A 23,182-nucleotide genomic window follows, 5' to 3' on the forward strand; every position below is an offset into this window, starting at 1 on the left:
TGTATATAGCATGAAGACAAAGGGGTATGCAAAAAGCATTACTTTGCATACACAGGTTGGAATGAGGGCAAGAAGGGGTTATCAGTTCAAATACCAAAGAGTGCCTGCCTAGGGGGAAGTGCAGGGAGGGAACAGGAATGTTGTAGCAGCAGAGGTCCCTTAGTTTATCAGCTGACAGACTGGTAGCAAAATAAGGTGTGTTGCGGCTAGCTTTCAGACAGGGAGGAAAAGAATTGCTGGCTTTTAAAATGATGTGACATTTTTGTCCCTATGAAGTAGATCCAGGTTTTCCAACCCAAGTCAGGTTGAAGGTCCTATTCCTATGATAAATCTCTCAGATGTTTCGATCTACAGTCACACCCAACTGACATGTTTGATTCTGAAATTTCTCGAAAGCCAAATACACACACACACACACACACACACACACACACAACATACTGGAGTAGACTTGATGACACTTCCCAGGACGTAATTAGCAAAGTCAAATATTAGCCCCTCTCAGCCCTATCCAGTTGCCCATTGTAGCATCTAAACCCAGTACAGCATCTTTGCCCCCAAACTGTTAACATACAACCATTTACTGACTGTAAAATAGATGTTTTATTCACAGTGATTTATTCCCTTTTTAATACTTACATAATCTATTTGCATTTGTCTATACTGTCACGTGTGGGAGGCAGGGGTTAATCTGTAGGAGTTGGCTGCCCCTTTACAAGTTGGTTTGAGTGATAAACGCTGTCAGCAGCCTTGCTTTTTACTCTTGACGTCTTAGAACAGACCCCACATGTATTTTTTACACCAACCTAGAGTATAAGAACACGATTAATATGAAAAGGTCAAAAATAAAATAAGCATAGGCCTTTGAGGATGTCATTCAGGGCTACACTGCTATGGGGAGTGGCAGAAATGGAGCAGAGGAAGGTACTCAGAACACACAAAGTCTTAGTGGGTGCTGTTGGAAATATTTCCTTCTTAGGTTTTGATGAAGCACAGCATTGAGGTTAAACTGATGTACCACTAAGGGCTCATTCCTAGGCTAGACACTCCGACATATATTTTCAAAAGTAATAGACAAGCCGGAGAAGAACTTTCTGTCATCTTCTGTCAGCGACAGAGGAATGGGGCTGTGGAGACTTGGCAGAGCTGAGACAAGTGGCTGAGGGGCAGAGCAGCTCCTCAGCATGCACAAGGCCCTGGCTGCCATCTGTGGCACCACAAAACAGGGAGTGTGGGTTAGCAGAGGTCTTACCTCACTTCGTGAGAAAAGAGTCATTGTCTCTGGAAATCTGGGAAGAGATAAATTACTATACCCTCGTAAACAGACAAGCAACTGGATCAAGAAAAAGAACCAACACTGGTTTGTAATTAGAAGTGAAGGTCACTGAAATGGTAAGTCAAAAGGTAGAAAAAGTTAAAATGATGCCACAGACCTCAGACATATGGGATACATCAGATACAGGGGCACTGTGCAGACATGGGTGAGGGCTTAGGAGGGTGGCCCACAGACTGTCAATGGCTTTGAACATCCCATAGGATTAAAATATGGATAAACCGCTTTAGGGAAGTTCGGTTCATAGAATCTATAGATGAGAGCTCCATGGTTGGAAACATCATAAAATGAGAGAGTGCAAGCTTCACGGTCCAGGAAAACTCCAACACGAGTGGGAGGACGAGTCAGAGAGAGGAGCAAGACACTGGCATTGTGGGTGACAGAACACTCTTCAAAGGCATTATATACAGACCTGTCCGTCATCCCTATAACCCAGTAGCCACATTTGGGCTGATAATTTGCATGCTGTTTATCATCAGAATCATCTTTAACTTCATGTTTAGGTTGATAATTCACATATTGTCTGTCCCCAAAATCATGTTTGTATTCATCGTCAAAGGTGAAAGGGGAAAAATGTACATGTAGTTTAACATTAGAATTGTATTTGACATTGAAGTTCTTTTCATTTGCTGCAGAAAGCTGGGGTTTAGCACATTTTCCATTATTTATTCCCAGGAGCCAGGCGTCACATCTAGACACGTCTACTTCCCAGTAATGTTTCCCTGAGTGAATAGCTGGATACCCTATGACACCCAATTTGTAGGTGTTAGAAATCTGAGAATTTCTTTTATTACCATTTCGATGTTGTATTTGTCTTTTGTCTTCATTAATGACAATGTTTTTATCTTGTGTTTGATTCAGGGTCACGTGAACTGCAGAAAAATGAGACATAAATTAAGAGTCACATGGGAGGCAGGGTACTGCCTTATTGGTTAAAGAAGGAGCAGAAGCCTAAGGCGAAAGTGAGGAGGAACATGGAGGAGCCGAGTTTAAAGTCAAAGAGAGGCAGATTGCTGTGCATATTAGGAGCAGTAACATAAAACGTAAGTATTAGTAGAGAAATAAACTCTGAAAGACATTGAGACGAGAGAGGCTGATGGAGGGATTTCTCCTTACCCCAGTGGCGCTGGGCATCCCGGAGCCCTGAAATGATGAAAATGCACAGAATTAAATGCAAGCAAGGGAATTAGAACATTAAAGTCAATGTGCTCTGCAGAGTGGGGGAAGATCTGGAAACTGTGACATGGGACGGGATGAATGATGATGTCCATTATATATGATGACATCACTGGGACACACTTTCTGTTCTTCTGAGTCCCTCTACCCATGCTCAGAAACATCACTTTCCATCCAGAGAGTGCAGCCCCAGAACCCCTAGAGTCCCCGAGGTACCACAGAATGTAGCTGCTCTCACCTTCAAACACTTGCAGCATGCCTTTCAGATCTGGAACTCGGAAGATCCTTCTCTGTTTACTTGGGACCATTTTGGGCTGTTTCAGTCTTAAGTTCTGACTCCTAGGGACAAAAGATTGATATCCACATCTCAGATAGTGTGACCTCTAACCACCATGGACTTCCTATTACTCCCTATTATTCTAACCATAGAGGTCCTGGAGCTCTCCTGAGAATTCTGAGCAGGGAAAGAGAGGGTAACTATGCAGATGTGACACACTCATGACCTCTCCTACTTACTTGCTGTGTAATGTTAGTAAAGTCGTAGATCCTTACATCAAACGACTTATTCCCACTCTCCCTTTCCCCCACCCCAGAACCCCTACTAACGTAGGTAAAAAAAAATAATGTGTGGGCTGGGCATGGAGTCACAAGCCTTTCATCCCAGCATTCTGGAGGCAGAGTCAGGTAAATTTCTGAGGTCAATGTCAGCTTGGTCTATAGAATGAGTTCCAGGTCAAACAAGGCTACAGAGAGAAGACCTGTCAGAAAAACTAAAGCAATAGGCAGGCAGGCAGGCAGGCAGACAGAGAGAGAGAGAAAGAGAGAGAGACAGAGACAGAGACAGAGTCAGAGAGACAGATAGACAGACCGAAATAAAGAAAGCAAATAAATAAATGCGGTTTTCCAGGACAGGCTAAAGTCAGGGTGCAGAAGCTGCTCCCAGGTAAGAGAGTCATATGAAAAATTATCTGAAGAAAGCCAAGACTTCATACATTGTTACTATGGACACTATTGGCCAGATCTGAATCTTTAAGATTTTTTTAAGATGACCATTTTGGAAAAGAAGACAGGAACATCAGACTCATGCTGACATGAACTTCATATGTTCAGAAGGAGTCTGCTGCTGACAGCCTGGGTGTGATCTTTACACACAAGGGCACAGCTTTCCAGTCTTCTGAAGTGTGTGGTTCACACGGAGCCGTTGTGCCCACTGTTCTATCCCCATGAGAAATACACAGATCCACAGGAATATTTCCCAGCATACAATTCTGTGAGCACTGCAGACAAGGAAGACATACCCTATCTAGGATGAATCTGTGAATCGAGTACCTGTGAGCTGCAGACAGAGCCAGACACAAGCACAGAGCGCAGACAGAATGGTGGAACCACAAGGAGTCTGAAAGCTCCTGTGGCTCCATTTGCCTCTTCCCACTGCTGAGCCTCTGTGACTCCCCTTACCCAGACCCCTAAAAGAGAATCTAATCTGTCCCCAGTAGTTACAAAACAGTCAGAGCCTGTCTTTCCCTACATCCTCCTCCTCATTATTGCAACTTCAGAATAACACTTTGTCTAAATTCCCCCAAACCTATGAGAGATGTATTCTAGTCAGATACTAAATCATTCTCACCACACAACAGGGCTATTCTTCCATGTCAGCCCACACATACCTTGTTAGGACATGATTCACACCCTAGAGAGAAAGGAGAAAACACAGTCAATAACATGTTCTGCATGTTCTTGCAAATCCTGGTCTCACTCTCACTGGGTGCAGAGACAAAGTCAAAGAGAATCAAATCTGTCACCAAAAGTTCTCCAAGACATGAAAAAAATATGATGTTAGGCTCATTAATTGTTTTATAAGTATACTAGTACAATATTTTCTGTCTCATACTATAAGAATTTGGAGACCAAAGCTGAATAAGTGAAGGTCTGAAAACTTACATAGGTTTTGCTGTGCATACAACTAGACATATAAACACATGTGTCTTTTCCAAGTTTCATGTCAGCTCCCTATCACCATCCTTGCAACTAACATGTCTTAGAAGCTTATTTCCATATTATTTCAGTCATTTAGACACAATTTAATATGTCAACAATGAAGGAGCCACAAGGGTCAAAAGCTTAGATTGTTTGATACTTAAGTCCAGCTAACCATATCTCTCTTTCTCTTTATCTTCTTTCTCTGTAGTTTTCCTGGCAAGAAAAGAAGTCACTCTAAAGAGACATGTGTGCCTCTCAATTTGACAAACCACTGAATCAATGACTCCCTCTAAAAGTGGAATTTCTGCAGGAATCTCACACTGGGAGAAGGAAAGCACCGATACCAGATGCAGAACTGACCTCCTAAAAGATTTCACGCTGTTTTTGTTTCTTGCCAGACCACATAGGCCTGAGTCTGTAGCTGATAATGACGGTAGAATGATGGACAGGACCACGCCTTGACAAGGCCTCCTCATGTGTGCATGTATTCGGGTCTCACTTAGAGAAAATGAAGATGGACAGTGTGCTCTTTAAAAATATTTTTTGTCCATCTTCCAAATGTGGCTACATTAATAAATATCCCCTTTCTGCCTTCCAATATTAACATGGCTCTTTTATATTTACAGATATCAATGCCCGACCAACCAGGTCCACTTTGATAAGTTTAGTAGACAGCTCTGTGAATCCTCCGTCCCCAGATTGAGACCTAACACTATGCAAGTGTTCTCACAGGTGCGATTCCACTGGATATTGGTAGAGTTAACTAAAGTTAAATTCTTCGAGAAATGTGATCTTTCTCCTTACAGATAACTATTACTAGGAGCTCCTTGGGTGTGGTTAAACTTCCTACGGAAGTCCACTTTCCGTAGCGGATTTGGCGTGGTTTAGCTTCTACAGGTCTTGGGTTTGGTGTCACAGCCAATCCCAGGTCTTATGTGCTGCTGCTAAGTTGTGTCCAGAAGACGCTGTTTCTCTTGTACTCATCCACCGCCTCACGCTCTTGCATGTGTTCTGCCCTCCTTCTGCAATGATCCCTGGGCCTTTAGATTAGAAGTGGACTATGTATTTTCTATTTAAACCTGTAAATCCTGTAGTCTCTTCCTCTATCCACCTTGACCACATTTGTTTTTCACTGTGTAACCCTGCTGGCCTGGAATTCACTATGTAGACCAGGCTGGTCTTGAACTCATCTACCTTCTTTTGCTTCTGCGTTCTAACTGCTGGGATTACAGGAACGAGCCAGGACACCTGGCTGCAGGTTGGGAAGCTTATATTTCATTTTCAAAGTTATGTTCTTTTCATGTTTTTTGTTTCTGTGTATGAGAAGCTCTCATGTCCTGAGATCACAGGCAGTAGATGCATGTAGTTTATATAACATAACCCAATAAATGTGGATCCATAGTAAAAAGAATTCTGAGAACTAGAATTCTAGGTATAGGTGAAAACTGATGTTTAAACTTGTCCTCACTGAGACGTCTGTATGCTCACGTTCACTGAGTCATTATGATAGCAGATAAAATAGAGTCCATTGGAGAACTACAACCAGAGGAATGGAAAAAATATGATATGATAAACATGGAGGTTAAAATATTAGACATTCAAAGCAAGTATTGCCATTTGTGGCAACATGGCTGCACTCGGAACATTTATGTTATACTAAACCAGCTGGGTAAAATAAAAAAAAACACTAAGTGATGCTATTTAAGTAAGTGTCATGTCCAAAAACTGATCTCACAAGAGTAAGGATTATGATTTGGGTCATTAGGGGCTGGAGGCAGAGAATGGAAGGCAGATTCTTTGATCAAGAGATACAATTTCAGGCTTGCAGAGTATGGTGGCTGTAGTTACTACCTATCTGAACTAGCTTAGTTTAGCCAAAACATGTTTAATTCAATCTAATACAGGTGATAAATGAGTGTCCTCGATAATATTTAAATCAACATGATGGAAACCAAGAAGTTAAAGGAGCATGAAAATTTCCTGGAAGTACCAAGAGATTGACAATTCAGACAAAAGAAACAAATTCTTACCGAGATTTTCATCACCAGACTATACCTTTGGTTTAAATGATTTAAAAGTGTGATAGAGATAAAATACAATACAAACTTTATACCTGTTAGAATAAAGAAGACATCTTTCATCTCAGAAACTCAAAGACAGAGGAAAGAAAATCTCCGAGATCTTGGATAGCAACCCCCCTCCCACTGACCAGACCACTCAATCAGGGCAGTGGGGTGAAAGGCTTCAAATGTCCAAGGGGAGAAACCATTTCCAGTAATTTCAAATCCAGATAAAGTGACTAATGACTGTCGGATATGCTTCACGCATGCTCACATTTCAGCAGGGGAGTAACTACCCATGATGCAACAGATCTTCTCTACATGGTTCTGCTACTGTACTGTACTGATAAACTAAAACATGCAACTTCCTCTAGCCATCCATGCTTGCAGTGATTCCCCAGCCTTTGAAACTGATTCAGGAAAGAGTTCAGGGAGGGTCCAGAGAGCCCTACTGTCCTCACCAGGGAGATCACAGCAGCACAGAGTGAGGGAAATGGCTTCCAAGTGTCCTGACTCTCTGATGCCAACCTCCTGCAGTCTTACCTGCAGCATCTCCATGGTTGAACACTGCAAGCGATGCTCCAGATCTGAGATGAGGTCTCTCACTGACTCCCTCTGCTTCACCAGCTCAATTTGAGAATCTTCCAGGATGTCTAGAATGTCTTCCTTCTCTTTCATCAGCTTCTCAACCTCATTCTTCTCCTTGGAGTCCAGGAATTCCCGCAGTCCTTTAAACTCGGACTCAACGTTTTCTACCTCACTCTGTATTTGGTTCTTTAGGGATTACAAAAAGGGAGATTTATTCAGACTGTACTAATTGGACAGAGAGACAGAAAAAAAATTGTTCTGATTGGGAGTTCTCATGGGAAATGAGTTTGGCTTGGGAAGGGAATCTTAGGGAAGCATGTGTCTTTTTTCAGTATCTGTTCATGATATTCCAAAATACAGATCTTAGGTCATATTTACCATGGTCTTTTATCCAAATTGGGATGCAAGGCTGTGGCTCAGTTTTCACACAGGTGTCCCTGATCCCTATTCCTGTCTGTATACTCCTCATTCTGCCTCTGAACCCCTGAGAAAAAGTATCCCCAAGGATAAAACTGTGACTGTTCCCAAGCATCTTCCCAACAATCAGAGTTCCATAACGCACCACAGGATCGAGTCCCAGGACTCAGAACCATTCACACCAGTCCCCCGCCATGGTGTCAGCTCCTCACACAGCCAGACTCAGCTGTCATGCACTCTCTGTGCAGTCCCAGGTCCAAGGGAACAGGCAGAGAGGACTAATCAAGGCCTCTTGTCCCCATCAGCCACCAGGGAATGAAGAGCCAGGGAGCTTCTCGCCCAGGCCCCTCCCAGGCATCAGGCTAACTCCCTTAGGAGGTAGGGTCCCCACTTGCCTCCCAGAAAGTTCTCTCCTTTTGAAGGTCATCTTCCCAGTGGTCACATCTTTTCTCGTTAGCCATCTGCAACTCCAGGGCAGCCTGGAGCTTCCCCTGTGGGAGAGGAATTGTAGCAGAGTCAAGCTGTGTGCTTAGTATGACAGCTGCTCCTAGCCAAAAGCCAAGAAATCCTTCTGGAAAGACAGGAGGTCTAAGACTGTTCTCTTTTTAATATCTTGTGCCATGATTTGTGCACATAAAGTAGGCAAATCTTCATCTTCAGCGCAATCAATTTTTGCATTTACACACACAAGCCCCAGACAGACAAAGACACAGAAATGTGTCCCAGTCAGTCATTCCACTAAGCACAAACTGGTTTGATGGAGGAAGGTCATTGGTTAAATAAACTGCCTTGGCCCTGATAGGTAAGAACATAGGTGGGTGGAATAAACAGAATAAAATGCTGGGAGGAAGAGGAAGTGAGGTCAGAAATCATGCAGCTCCTCTCAGAGCCAGAAGCAATAGCTCTGCTCTCTGAGGCAGATGCCATGAAGCGAGCTGCCAGATCAGACATGCTGAATCTTTCCCTGTAAGACTGATGCTACACAGATTATTAGAGATGGGTTGATCGGGATATGAGAATTAGCCCGTAAGAGGCTAGAGCTAGTGGGCCAAGCAGTGTTTAAAAGAATACAGTTTCCGTGTAATTATTTCGGGGCATAAGCCATGCGGGCGGCCGAGTGCCAGGGACGCAGCCCCGCAGCTCTTACAACCCTGGTTACTTTCATTCAGTTATCAATAAACTGGAATAATTTTGTTATGTTTTCTTGTCTTTCCTATAAATGTATACATACATCATATGCCTTGCTGTTGATACAGGCACATTCTTAAAAAAAAAAAAACTGGATCTTACTATGTAGGCCTGGCTGTCCTGGAATTTCTGTCTAGACCTGTATAACCTCAAACTCATCCCTTGCCAGAGTTCTGGGATTGAGTCAAGCCCTACCATACTGGTCACATGCACTTTCTTTTGTCATTTCTTTTTCTTTTTATGAACTGTAGTTTTTTCTGTATTTAATATATTTTTCTTCACTGATTTTTTTTTATAAAATATATTTTGTTTACAGATTGCCTGGCCTGTACACCTCACAGTTTCTTTCTACCTGCTCTCCCACTCAGATCCATATTCTGTATGTCTCTTGCTAAAAAAGAAACAGTCATCTAGGAAATAATAAGGGAATAAAAATAAATACAAGAAGAAATACTTTGGAATTTGACAAAACAAGCAAAATAGAAAAAGAGCAAAATGAAAAACATAAGAAATGCATATAAATGCAGAGACACACAGGTTTCCAACTCATGGGAATCCCATAAAAACCCAAGCTTTAACATTAAAACAAAGGAACTGTAGAGTAGAAAAAGCAAAAAACAAAAATAAAACAAGAAAATAATACCAAAAATCTCTCCCAAACAAAAAACCTAAGAACAACAACAATAACAACAACAACACAAACATAGCAATAAAACGAAACACCCCAGTATTGTTTGACATCCATCAATCATAGGTGCCTAAGTAGAAAGAGAAGCTCACTAATATGCTAAGTCTTCATTTTCCAAAGGAGCAGAGAGGTGGGTTGAGTCTCTTGGAAAGGACTGACACCCAGGTAGCTCACTCCAGTTATTTTATCTAAACATGTACAAGGTTAATAGGGCTGGGAATTAATGAAGTTATCTTGCTCTTGCTACCTTTGATTTGTAGTAAGGAGGGCCTCTTGTTCATTTCCCAGCTATCCAGTAGCTCCGATCCGAAATAATCATACAGAAAATTCATTATTTAGATTACTGGTTGGCCCATTAGCTCTAGCTTCTTATTGGTTTACTCTTAAATATTAATTTAACCAATATCCATTAATCTCGATTAATCTGTGCATCACCATGAGGTCGTGGCATACCAGTAAAGTTTCAGCATGTCTGAAACTCTCAGCATTCAGTTTAGTTTTCCCTTGCCTGGCGAAGTCCTGCACTGCTATAGGTCCAAAGCAGTTTCTTTATTCATTAATGGTAATCACAGCAAACAGAGGGAAATAACACATCAGAAAGGAGATATCCTACACAAATCTCAGCTTTGTTTGACTATGGCTAGGAATAATCAAAAGTAAAACCTTCAGTTCTTCCAGAAGTATTTTAGGACCGAGTTTTGTGCAGCTGCAAACTCTCATGTAACACCAAGTATAGATTCCCCAGACAACATTCTTCAAGGTTTAAACACTCTCAGAGCACTTTCTCTGCTTCTACTGATTAACACAAACATAGCAAAGGCTTTGATGAAAAGATTTCACTCAAAGCCAGACATAAAGGCTTAACTGTACATATGACCACAGTCCAGACTTAACAGTTGAGAGGAAGAACCTCCAAATATGGGTTCCCTTAAAGTTGTTCAGTCATGAGTCTACTGCTGAGAAGGGGAGCTGTAAAAATAGTTCATTTCCCCATTGATACTCCATTGGAGAAAGTAAGTTTTCATTTACAAGTAGCTATCAGTTGCAGATTGCTTCTGGGTTAGGGATGGCTCATGTTCCCACTTCTCCCATCTTGAGGATCCTATCTGGTGCAAACCCTGGCAGGCGTGGTGCATGTTGCAACAGTCTCTGGTTGGGACAAATGCCTATATTCTGGGACTTAACTACAGCAGGAACTGGGCAGGACAGAAACCCTCCAACAAATGGTACCAACGTGTGGGTGCCAGTATCCACATAAAGCCTGACAGAGCTTGGGAAGTAATTCTAGACAGAAAAGAATAGAGTTAAGCATGGCTTATTGATAGCACCATTTTCTCAGGTGGGTTCTGCTTGCTAGAGGCAATCATTTAAGAGAGGCTTCCTGACTCAGCTTTAGCTGCAAAACCCTGCAGCTCTTTAAAAGGTCCATTCCTCGGACTCCTGAACAGCCACAGCAGAAGCAAGATGTGAGTGCCTTGCTGAAAAAGGTACTGAGCCATGTGGTTAACATAGACAAGAATAACGAGCTAATATAAGTCATAAGAGTTAATACGAAGCCTGACTAATGGGCCAATCAGTTTATAACTAATGTAGACCCCTGCATGATTTCTTTGGGACTTAACGACTGCGGGAACTGGGCAGGACAGAAAACTCAGTCAACAAGTCTCCATAAATTTACATGTGGGCTCAAAACAAACAAACAAACAAACAGACAAAAAAACAACCCAGAAAACAGAGATCCAACACAGAACTTTCCTCTGTGCATCTCACTATGGAATTCTTTCCACGTTTCCAGGATGTTTCATCCGCCACACACATTCTCTCCACTGCTGTGTGTCAATCATTTACTAGTTACATGGTTGGAAGTCACTGGACTGGATGTTGGGTAGTATGAATGAATCTGACATAAACAATGAAGGACGACAAATATGGAATAAATAACCTGTTCTACAATTGGCTTTTCTTGATCATTGACTCAAATTCATAGGGAGAGTTACAAAACATTTTTTCCATCTTAATATTTGTACTCCAGGTTAATTCTTATACAATTAAGTGGAATAAACCATCATGTCCTTTTAGGATTCTAAATAGAATGATGTAACATCCCCAGAGCCTATGATGTCCAGGTAATTGACCTGTCACACCAAGTGGAGATGTCCCATCTGTTACTGTGTCCTGCTCTGTGTCCTACACCCTCCCCCTTCCTACCTTGTACTTATTGGCCACCTCTTCAATGAGAGCTGTTTGGTGTCCACGGTGCTCCTGAGATCTCTCACAAAGCCAGCAGATGGCCACCATGTCCTTCTCACAGAAGAGCTGGAGTTTCTCTCCATGTTGTACACAGACATTCACCTTCTGCTCCTCCTCTGGGCTGGACTTGAACTCCTTGAGCCTCTCCACTATGTTGGTAACATGCCAATTAGGCCTCAGATCCTCAAACAGGTAACTATCTCGGCACACAGGGCAGATGCCCTCCCCTTCTTTGCCTTTGCTGGACTCATAGTTCAGAGTGATGCAGGCTCTGCAGAAGATGTGGTTACAATCGGCACTCACAGGTTCTTTCAGAAGCTCCAGGCAGATAGGACAGGTCACCTCCTCCTTGATCATCTCCAGGACTGATGAGGCCATTGTTGCTGTGATGCTGAGTCTGTCTGTCTGTACTCCTGACACTTCTGCTCAGGTACCTGAGTGACTGGGAGGATGAGAAGGGGGACAAGTAAGAAAGGGAAAATCAACACGGAACCGCGAATGATAAGGGAAAAGAAGAAAGGAGAGAAATACAGAGAGAAGTTAGAGACATGGCAAAAAAAAAAATGCTGTCATACTTTCAAGTCCTCTGCTATATTTCATCCAAAATGACTAATTTCAGATGCAGGATTGTTATTTCCTTTCACTGAAGACCAGGAAGATCGTGTTTCCTTCCATCAGTCTCGTGTAATCGACCTTCTGTCCTTCCCTTTCTTTCCCAGGATGAAATCACATCTTCAGTGTTACAAGCATCAAACTACTCACTTATCCCCTGCTGTACTTCTTCTTTCATCAGCACCAGTCAGTACGACCCTCTGATCCTGTTCACCAGTCTCTTACCAGAGAGACTGGTGCTGACGTAGAGTGTACACAGCCCATCTCCTGATTCACATAGGCAATGATTTTTCTTATTGTTTAAGAGTGTTTATTACTTTGTAGATGATCCTAGTAGACTTCCTGGCACCCACGTGAAGCAGATCACACCTACTTGTAACTCCAGCTTCGAGGAATCTACCAGCTGTAACCACCCCAACCATCCTTTCAAATGTGCATACACATAGGCAGGCCCACAAATATACAACTTAAAACAAAATGAAACTTAGTTTACTTGTTTTGTTTTTACTTTTTCGTTTTAGACCAAAGTGTTTGGTTTTGAACCAAAGGCTACTCCCCTATTTCTCTTCTGTCAGGTTCAGTGTATCTGCTTTTATTTTGAGGTCTTTGATCCACTTAGATTTAAGTTTTTTGCATGGTGATAGATATGGATCTATTTGTATTCTTCTACATGCAGATATACAGTTAGACCAGCACCATTTGTTGGAGATGCTTTCTTTTTTCCATCGTATATTTCTGGCTCTTTTGTTTTGTTTTGTTTTTCTGAGACAGGGTTTTTTAGTAGCTATGGAGCCAGTCCTTGAACTTGCTCTGTATACCACACTGGCCTTGAACTCACAGAGATCTTCCTGCCTCTGTTTCCCAAGTATTGCGATTAAAGGCATGCGGCACCACCACTGTCTTATTTCTGGCTTTTTTTTTTAAATTAAAAATCAGGTGGCCACAGTGCGGTGGTGGTGCACACTTTTAATCCCAGCACTCGGGAGGCAGAGTCAGGCTGATCTCTGTGAGTTTGAGGCCAGCCTGTTCTACAGAGTGAGTTCTAGGAAGGCTCCAAAGCTACAGAGAAACTGTCTTAAAAAAAAAAAAAGTTAAAAAAGAATCAGGTGTCTAGAGGTGTGTGGATTTATGTCTGAGTTTTCAATTCAATGCCATTGATCACCATGTCTATTTATATGCCAATACCATGTTGTTTTTATTACCATAGCTCTGCAGTACAACCTGATGTCAAGGATGGTGGTCCCTGCAGCAGTTCTTTTATTGTTCAGGATTTGTTTTTCCATATGAAGCTGAGGACTGTCCTTTCAAAGTCTGTAAAGAATTGTGTTGGAATTTTTATGGGAATTAGTTGAATCTATAGATTGCTTTTTGTAGGATGGCCATTTTATGTCCATCCTACAGATCCATGAGCATGGGAGATCTTTTCATCTTCTGATACCTTCTTCAATTTTTTCAAAGACTTGAAGTTTTTATCATAGAAGTCTTTCACTTGCTTGGTTAGAATTACCTCAAGAAATTTTATATTATTTGAAGCTATTGTGAAATGTATTGTTTGTTTCCCTGATTTCTTTCTCAGTCTGCCTGCCATTTTGTACAGAGTTCTTTTTCATTCCTGAATCTATGATGGTGCCATGCCATGCCCTGCCCTGCCCCGCCCTCCCTTGTCCCACAATCTGTCCTGCCCCGCTCCCCATCCAGGCCCCCCTGCCCTGCTTTGTCCCATCCTGCTCTGCCCTGCCTAGCCCAGCCTCAGAGTCAGAGCCACATTCCTTCTCCTTGGACTTAAGCAGCTATGATGGGCCTGAGGGTCTCAGGTCATGGTTTGTAGTAATCTCCATCTGTGGTGGTCTGAAAGAAACTGGCCCCCAAAGGGAGTGGACTACAAAAAGGTGTGGCTTTGTTGGGAGTGGGTGTGGCCTTCTTAAAGGAAGTATGTCACTGTGGGAGTGGATTTTAAGATTTCCTTTGCTCAAGTTATGCTCAGTGTGGTAGACAGTTTACTTACTATTGCCTGAGGATCAAGATGTTGCCTGAGGATCAGTTCCTCCTCCAGCACCATGTCTGCCTGCACACCACCATGCTTCCCACCACGACAATAATGGCCTAAACCTCTGAAATTGTAAGCTAAGCCCAATTAAATGTTCTCCTTTATAAGAGTTACCATGGCCATGGTGTCTTTTCACAGCAATAGAAACCCTAATGAAGATACCATCTATCAGTAGTTTGGTGGTGAGAAACTTATAAAGCAGCTTCCATATGCCACAGTGGTTCATTTCACATACCCATGACCTCATAGACACTCTGAGCACATATCTAAAAGAGAGGCTACCATTGGCCTTCACACTTTGGAAGGGGAAACGATCAAGTCCCCTACAATCCTTCCTACTAAGGATGCTAACAAGCTGCATAGCTGTTGCTGCTGTCATAAATGCCTGCAGTTGAGGCCATAGAGACATTTTCAGACATGGCAAGCACTGAGCCCTGCCGTTAGAACCATATGAAGACTCCACCGCTGTACCCACTCAGGATCAGAGCCACCTAATCAAGTGCCACCCTTATATGGAATGTGTAAATCCTTCCCCATAGATTCTAAACAGAAAAGTTTGCAAGAGTTAGTTGCTCCATAATATGCAGGCATTAACACAGACACACAGACACACACACACACACACACCACAAACAAAAAACAAACAAACAACAAAAACCAAAAACATCAAAAGGTGAGAAACATCACCTTATCAAAGGACTATTATCATATTCTAGCAATTGACTTCAGGGGATAGAAATAATGAACAGCCGGGCGGTGGTGGCGCACGCCTTTTAATCCCAGCACTCGGGAGGCAGAGGCAGGCGGATCTCTGTGAGTTTGACACCAGCCTGGTCTACAAGAGCTAGTTCCAGGACAGGCTCCAAAGCCACAGAGAAACCCTGTCTCGAAAAAACCAAAAAAAAAAAAAAAAAAAAAAAGGAAATAATGAACAATCCAGACAGAAATTCAAAATAACAGTTAATGAGGAAAACCAGAAAATTGACAATTCTATAGAAAAAGCACTAAAATTCTAGAGTTTAATAATTCATTGAATGAAACTGACCCTGAAATAGATTCAACACAGACACCCACAATCAAGCAAAAAGTCTATCAACAGAGTTAGCTCACTTGAAAGTATCATGTCGAAATAAATAAAAAACCAGTAAGAGTAAGACAGAAAAAAATCCTACAAACAAACAAATGTGAAATCCATTAGTGTTCAGCAACTACCAGTGAACATGGGGCTAGCCTTGGAATGTTACTGATGTGCCCAGTGAGCACTGAAGAAAACTTATTTTCAAAATTTAAGGGAAGGGCATGAAGTTGGATGGAAGGAAAGGAGGGGAGAATCTGGAAGAAGCTGGGGAAGGGGAAAGAATATGATCACATTTTAAAAAATATTTTTTAGAATAAAAAGATAAATAAATAAACATACCCATCTCAAAGTATCATGTAAAAGACAGATGTTAAGGAGAGAACAAAGGGGCACTGTTCAGAGTTCTAAGTGCTCCACAAGGAAATGAAACAGAGAGGAGGCAGGCAGGAACTCAGCAAGGGATTGCACTCACCCCGCCAAGCACAGGACACTCCCCCCACTGACAGCCAAACAAACAGTCAACACTGCTCTAGAAGGAACCTCAGGGCTACAAGACTGGGTCTCTTGATGTAAGAAGACCGAAATGAAATATCTTCTTTAACCTCAGTGGTATAAAACTAGAAATCACTACATGAGGGATTTGGGGAAAACTCACAGACACATGGAAATTATACAACATTCTCTAAACTAATGAGCAAAGAAAAAATCAAAAAGAGGTTTAGAAGCATTCATCTCAAGGAATTCCATTGGGTACTGCAGACAGTCTAAGAGGAAAGCCCACTGGGACAAAATTACATTAAATAAATAAAAAACAAATAAAGTCTCAAGTAAATAACTTAATTCTTGACCTCAGGGAAGTAGAAAAAGAAGACTAAGCCAAAACTTATATGATGGGAAGAGAATGCAGAAAACAGAAATACAACAAAAAGAACAAAAAGACCCCAGAAAAATGTAAGAAATCATCATCTGAGTTGTTTCTCTCTGTCTCTGTCTCTGTCTCTGTCTCTCTCTCTCTCTCTCTCTCTCTCTCTCTCCAATTCATTTGAGGACAGGATTTTCACTATGCAGTCCTGGCTGCCCTGGAACATCTATGTAGATGAGGCTGGACTAAAACTCACAAAGACCTTCTTGCCTTTGCCTTCCTAGTATTGGGATTAATGTCATGTGCTATCTGCCCAGCCGGCACAATATGCAATGAAATAAACAAACCAACAGGATCATAAGGTTTGTCGATGTCTCCTGGGTGCCCAGATTAGTTTTGATAAAACCATGAAATCCCTGATCAAACTGGGTAATTTCATGGTTCTCATGATCTTTTATAATTAGACGTTTTCCAAACCAATCAAGAATCTAATTTCCATTATTTAGAGGTAGAAAAGGGGGTGGCAGCAGTAATGTGCACCTGCCTCTCTAGTGACAGGAGGTGGGGATGGGGGCCGACTGAGCCAGCCTGGGCAACAAAAATGTATCACCTCTCTAAGAGACAACAGGAAAGAGGTCACTTCTGGGAGAATCTTCAGATATGCTACTCTAGCGAGTCTCCTTGTCCTCTGTCTGCCAATCTTCGAAGACCCCCTTCCCTTGGAACTGGACCCAAGGCTTGAAAAGAGCCTACCCCTGAGCTAAGTCACAAACATTTTAAAAAATATTTTATAAATGAGGCTCATTGAGTTGCCATAAAGGCGTTCAATTTCTGATCCTCTGGCCTTTTGTGTAGCTGTAATCTCAACCTGGACTGAGCACTGCTTCAATTTTCAGGAAATGGCTGAGGGAGAAGAAAACATCAGCGGTCATGTCCTGGCTTGGAGCTATCACAGGGTGTCAGTGACTAGCTAACAGGCTCACAGCCTCCAGCTCTAAACCCAGAGAGGAGCCCTAAGAGTTCCTAGGGCAGAGATTCTCAACCTTCCTAATGCGGCGACCTTTAATACAGTTCCTCATGTTGGAGTGACCCCAACCATAAAATTATATTTGTGAAAGGCTCAAGGAACCCCAAAGGGGTCGCGACCCACAGGTTGAGAACCATTGTCCCAGCGACTGCGGAAACACCACATTATAACACAAAAACAAATTCAATAAAAGAGGCTCTGACTTAGCTTAGCTGTAGAGAAAGGAACTGTGTTCGTCAAGGTACAATTCAAATTTATAGATGATGAAATGGCAGGAGGTGACTGGACCTGGCTAAAAGCCATCGGTAAACCAGGCCTCCCCCACCCCCACCGGCAGTCCCTTCCGCAGGCTCCTCCATCTGCATTTTCAGCCCGAGCCCAACAGCCCCTCCCTCTTCATCTTCCTTTTTAGCCTACAAACTCACCCAAGCAAAAGCAATGCTTTTCTTGAAAAAATCCTCCAAACTCTGCCCCTAATATTGCTCAGCAAACCATCAGCCAGCCTGAAAGTGGTAAAATACGGAGAATTAACGCACCAATCCAGAACTTCAAAGTACTTCCGACTCCAAGGAGAAGAAACGAAAGTTTGAGCCCAGGAAGAGAAAGAGAAACTACAGAAGAAGGACAGACCAATAGTATGCTTCCGCATAAGCATACCCAGCTCCACCTACTGAAGGAACTCTCCTCAGATCAGCACAGCCTGTCTGGAGAGCACAAGCAATCAGCTCTCCCACCCTTAACTGTTTGTTTTGTTTTGTTTGAATTTCTGAAGCCAGTTGTTCAGGGTCAGGTCAAACTGACCAAACAAGATCCAGACCTGTCTGGAAAGTCTTCTCTTGGGCTCCTCTTGCACCTGAGCTCCTGGCTGGGTTTTGCTTTGCAAGGCAGGTGTGGCCCTAAGGGAAGGAAATGCAAGGTGAGGGAAAGGGAGCCCTTACAGGATGAGAACTGAGAGGAAGCTGCAGGTCAGGGCAGCTGCTCACAATCAAGATTTCCACCCAGCAGGGACAGGATGGGAGGAGCCCATGCAGAGCCCTGCAGAGACACTTCCCACACTCACAGCAGTGAAACTAGCAAGCTGCAGGGGCTCTCCAGCTGCCCAGGGGTGTCCTGCAGATTAGGTGTTTTGTTGCTGCCCAGAGCAGGGCCTCTGCCCAGTGCTGATCTGATACATTGTATCCCTTTCAGGAATCCCTCCCCAGAATGTCTCCTCAGGTCCCCTTTTGAGTTAGGATTTCCATTACAGAAGGTTGCTATTGCCTCAGCATCCCCTGAATTAGAATCTGAACTTGTATAGAGCTGGGGATGTGGTTGTGTTGGCATGTGGATGCCTAGCAGGGTGGAGTCCTGGGCTGGATCCTGAGCACTGTGCACACCCAGGTGTGCTGACACGTGAATGTGTCTGACTTAGTCACTCTTCTGTTTCTGTGACAAACGCCACGACTGAGGCACCTTATAGGGACAGTGCTTCATATGGAGCTTGCAGTTTCAAAGGGTTAGAGGTCATGGCCACCACAGTGGGGAGCTTGGCAGCAGGCAGGAAGGCATGGTGCTGGGGCAGGAGGTGAGAGGTCACACTTGAGACACAAACCTGAGCCAGAGACAGAGAGACACTGGGAATGCCCAGAATGTCTTGAAATCTCAGAGCTCACACCTATGTCACATATACTTCAATACTGTCACACCTTCCAATTTGTCCCAAACAGAACCAATAACTGGAAATTGAGTATTCAAAGATATGAGCCTATGGAGGTCATTCTTATTCTAACCACCACAGGATTCCTCTGCTTTGGAGCTGGCAGCAGAAGGATTAGGAGGTCAAAGGGCATCCTCAGCAATAGGTGACTTTGATGCCAAGACAGCCTGAGATACATGAGAATTATCTAAAAACAGAAACGCTGTATGAGGAAAACAATGAGCTGTTCCCATTTCCAGTCTCCCCACCCCCCACTCGTGCACGCCTATCTCATGTGTTCCTTATATTCTCAGATCTATTAAATATGACATATGGGGCAAGAACGGATATGACAGCGTAGTCTGAGTTTTGTTTAACATACCTGTCGCCTCCTCCTCTTTCTATTCTTATTTTTAGAGCCGGGCTCTTACAGTGCACCCCAGCCTGACCTCTAGCTGAGATTTAACTCCCTCACCCTCCCCAGTCTGAGCCCCTGAACTTTTGCTCTTGTTTTAGTTTGGTCTTTGCACTTCAGGGATTGAACCCAGGACCTTGTGAATGCTGGGCCAGTGTTCCATCCCTGAGCTAAACCCCTAGCCCAAACTCCACATCTTGATGAGGTCAAGAGACTGAACTGCTGTTCTTGCTGTGAACACAATGGCTGTCGATCGATACTGTAATCTGATTCTTCTGAATTGTTAATGATTATAGAAAATTCTTTGCAACTTTTGTTTGGTTTTGTTGTGGAAGCAAGGATTTATTTCACATCGCAGACTGGGCTGGAGCTCTCTCTCGTGTTCAGCGTGGTCTCCAGCTGCTGGCCGCACTCCTCCCTCAATCTAGCAAGTGCAGGTGTTAGAGGGATGAGCAACCATATTTATTTGTCTTTTACAGAGTTGAACCAGTGCCTTTCCTGTTTCTTCCTAAGGCCTTCTTGGGAATCAAAATAATGAAATACTCAGACAGTCATCTACCTCTTCGTGAACTTTCTCTGCAGCCACAATTTCATTCCAACTCTGTGCAAAGATTTGACTTTGTGGTCAGGTCTGCCACCAGCCTCGAACCTCAGTGACAAGAATGAAGGTAGCCAGGAGAACACGGGAGACCACGCTGCTGAGCAGTGTGGCAATCTGTGTGAGTCTAACTGTGTCAATACACGCTGACATTTATTTCAACACAGGAACGGCTTTCCCATGAAACACAATTATGGAAGAAATATTGAAAGATCCCCAGAGCTGGGAATAATCTCACTCAAGTCTCGGGATAACACGACCCCCCAGTAACTCACGAGAGACGGTCCTTGCTGCAATCTCAGGAGGCTTTAATGATGAGAGGAGACAGAACCAGTGCACTGGGGCCGAGACTCATAACCCACGCAGGGGGAGAGTTCAACCCCGAGTGAGTGGGAGAACCGATTTTTAAGGGAAGAAACCACAGCCCAGTGATCCGGAATTGGCAGGGAGTGTGTCACAGAAAATTCCGAAAATACCAGTGAAGACTACAAGGGGGCAACCCCCTGCCTCTCAGGGCCACTCCCAAGGTCATTATCTGCTAGTTCTTAAAACACATTAAAATGACAATCACAAGGAGGAAACTCTGTTTCTCAAGATTATTCTCAAGATTACTTACAACCTAACTTTATCTTCAGCTAGTTCCTGAAACAGTCACTAAACTGGCAAATGCTAGATTCCTGATTCTTCTCTTCCTACTTGGATTTTTGGCTATTTTCTTCCTGCTGGGGAGGTCTGGATTTATCCAGGTCTTTCAATATGAACCAAAAAGAACATTGGAGAGATATGAAGATAGAACGTTTTTTCTTGAATGAATTTATAATTAAAAATTTACATAAAATCATCTGTTATTTTTTGTTTGTTTTGGTTTTTCAGGACAGAGTTTCTCTGTGGCTGTGGAGCCTGTTCTGGAACTAGCTCCCGTAGCAAGGCTGGCTTGAACTCACCGAGATCTACCTACATCTGCCTCCCCAGTGCTGAGATCAAAGGCGTGAGCCACCACTGCCCTGATATTTTATAATACAGGTATTGTAATTCTACAAACAAAGCTTGGTGATGTTTTGAGTGGCTGATGCATACTCTGCCAGCATGTAGTGCTAGAATTTCTAATCTACATGCAGCCCTGTGACAGCCTCCCTGCTGTCACACATAGAGACACCATGGAGCTCCACTCAAAATGAGTCCCCAGGAGCTGCCTTGCTGGTGCCACACTAACCTACGTGAGTTCTCATGACAGGGCATCCTATGTTGTGTCACATGTCTGTCCTGCCTCCTGCCTGGAAATTAGAGAGCCTGGCTGCAGGCGCCTGCTGTGAACCTATCTCTCCATCCTACAAAGTCCGAGTCTTGTCCTTCAGCCACGGGGACCCTGATGCTCTCCAGAGATTCCTACGTTCAGTCTTTATTAGTGGTCCCTGAAGTCTCCTGGGAGCAGTCACCATGGTGGGTCTTCTCTCTCTCTGTCTCTGTCTCTCTCTCGCTCTTGCTCTAGCTCTCATGCTCTCTCTCCCCTCTTCTGCCCCTCTCTCTATTTATGGCAATCTGACTCCAAATAAACTCCTTTTGTCCACCAATTCTCCAATGTGTTTCCTTGAACCAACTACCTCATCCAAAACTGGGAACATTCCTGTTTAAAGGTGAGAGAAAATGCAGCAGGGTCTGACTCTGTAACTGAGCCTGGCTCAGATGCACAGCAACCTCCTGTCTCTGCCTCCTGAGTGCTGAGCCTGCATCTAAACCATTATGCCGGGCTCTGGTACTCATCCTCAACAATCCTTTATTACAGTCACAGTGAGAAGGAGACAAACAGACGCCATGTTGAATACCACGGACATGCCCTAAGTTCCTAGAAGCATTCTATTGTTCACATTTCACAACACAGCACAAGGGAAGTTTACAGCATCACTGACATCTCCATCATTCACTGTACAATGGAAATCATAGGGTTTACATATTTGATAAGAAACAAAGGTAGCACCACTACAATTATCCTGTCAAAAAATAATGTTAAAACAGAAATATAATCATACATATCTACAGAATATTAGAGTAAATTTGACATCAGGATTGCGAAATCTTCATGTGTCCCTTCTCCCGACTTTTGCATGGAATCAGAACATAAACTCAGTAATTATCAGAACACCCATCTATGGAGTGTTCACTGAATGCTTTGTATGCATTGAACTTCCTAATAAAACGCTTACATAACTCATTTTAGATTTGTGAATGTGTCTAGGCCAACGTGTACTGCATATGTGTCAACACAGAGGATAATCTGTAGGTTGGAGTTGGCTGCCTCCTTCTACCATGTGGGTTAAGTGATGAAACTCAGGTCACTGGGCTTGGAGGACGATGTTTTTATCATCAGAGCCTTTTAACACATCCAGATTTATTTTCTCACACTGACTTATAGTGTGTGTATACTCTTTATAGAAAAAATTTAAAAAACAACAAATAATAACAAAAAACAAACAAAAACAAAAATCCCATAGAGCGTAGGCTTTTGAGGTTGCTATTCAGGGTTACACTTCTATGTGGAGTGGCAGGAATAGAACCCAGGTACTCTGAACACAGTCTTAGTGTCTTGACTGAAGTTTTTTTGTCCCACTTGGTCCTGCAGTCATTAAGTCCCAATGAATCACACAGATGTCTACATAAGTTATAAACTGATTGGCCCATTAGTGCAGGCTTCTTCTGAACTAATTCTTATAACTTACATTAGCCCATAATTCTTATCTGAGTTAGCCACGTGGTTTGGTACCTTTTTTGGTGAGGTAATCACATTTTGCTTCCTCTGAGGCTGAGTCGCGACAGCAGACTGCACTTCCCTCTTCCCAGCATTCTTGTTGCCCTGCCTCTACTTCCTGTCTGGCTACTGGCCAATGAACATTTATTAAACAAGTACAAGAAAGAAATCTTTACAGGGCAAAACCATTGTCCCACAGCATTAGTGCTTACTATTAGAGATATTTCCTTCTTAAGTTTTGATGAAGCACAGCAATGTGGTTAAACTGACCTACAACTAAGGGCTCATTCCTAGGCTAAAGAGACACCTACATGTAATTTTCAAAACTAGTAGAATTGCTGGAGAGGAACTTTGTAGTTGGAAGCTTCTTGTTTGTTCCTGGCTACACCGACCAGAATAATCACACAGAAGCTAAAGTAATTATAACTTTGCTTGGTGTATTAGC

General features: G+C 43.0%; 2 protein-coding genes across 6 annotated transcripts in view; both read right to left on the reverse strand.

The window, feature by feature from the left end:
- Positions 1-17,791, reverse strand: part of LOC142849492 (tripartite motif-containing protein 30A-like) — a 77,954-nt gene extending 60,163 nt beyond the window's left edge. The window contains exon 1 of the mRNA XM_075971728.1: positions 17,724-17,791. The gene's annotated coding sequence lies outside the window, so the exon portion shown is untranslated. The remainder of the gene's footprint in view (positions 1-17,723) is intronic.
- LOC142849493 (tripartite motif-containing protein 30A-like) lies at positions 728-18,241 on the reverse strand. Of its 5 annotated transcripts, XM_075971734.1 has the most exons (9): positions 17,732-17,858; positions 11,639-12,122; positions 7,950-8,045; positions 7,093-7,323; positions 4,177-4,199; positions 2,748-2,848; positions 2,450-2,476; positions 2,128-2,205; positions 728-806 (listed from the first exon to the last, which is right to left on the reverse strand). In XM_075971734.1, the coding sequence occupies exons 2-9, from the start codon at positions 12,056-12,058 to the stop codon at positions 772-774; spliced, it is 1,011 nt and encodes a 336-aa protein (XP_075827849.1). In that variant the 5' UTR covers positions 12,059-12,122; positions 17,732-17,858; the 3' UTR covers positions 728-771. The 5 variants fall into 5 exon arrangements, with proteins under 5 accessions (XP_075827849.1, XP_075827847.1, XP_075827846.1 ...); XM_075971732.1 differs by lacking the exons at positions 728-806; positions 17,732-17,858 and adding an exon at positions 18,124-18,241 and having other exon boundaries at positions 1,489-2,205; XM_075971731.1 differs by lacking the exon at positions 728-806 and having other exon boundaries at positions 1,489-2,205; positions 17,843-17,898.
- Positions 18,242-23,182: the final 4,941 nt, after the last annotated feature.

This window comes from Microtus pennsylvanicus, chromosome 5 (assembly GCF_037038515.1).
Source record: "Microtus pennsylvanicus isolate mMicPen1 chromosome 5, mMicPen1.hap1, whole genome shotgun sequence".
NCBI classification, from domain to species: domain Eukaryota; kingdom Metazoa; phylum Chordata; class Mammalia; order Rodentia; family Cricetidae; genus Microtus; species Microtus pennsylvanicus.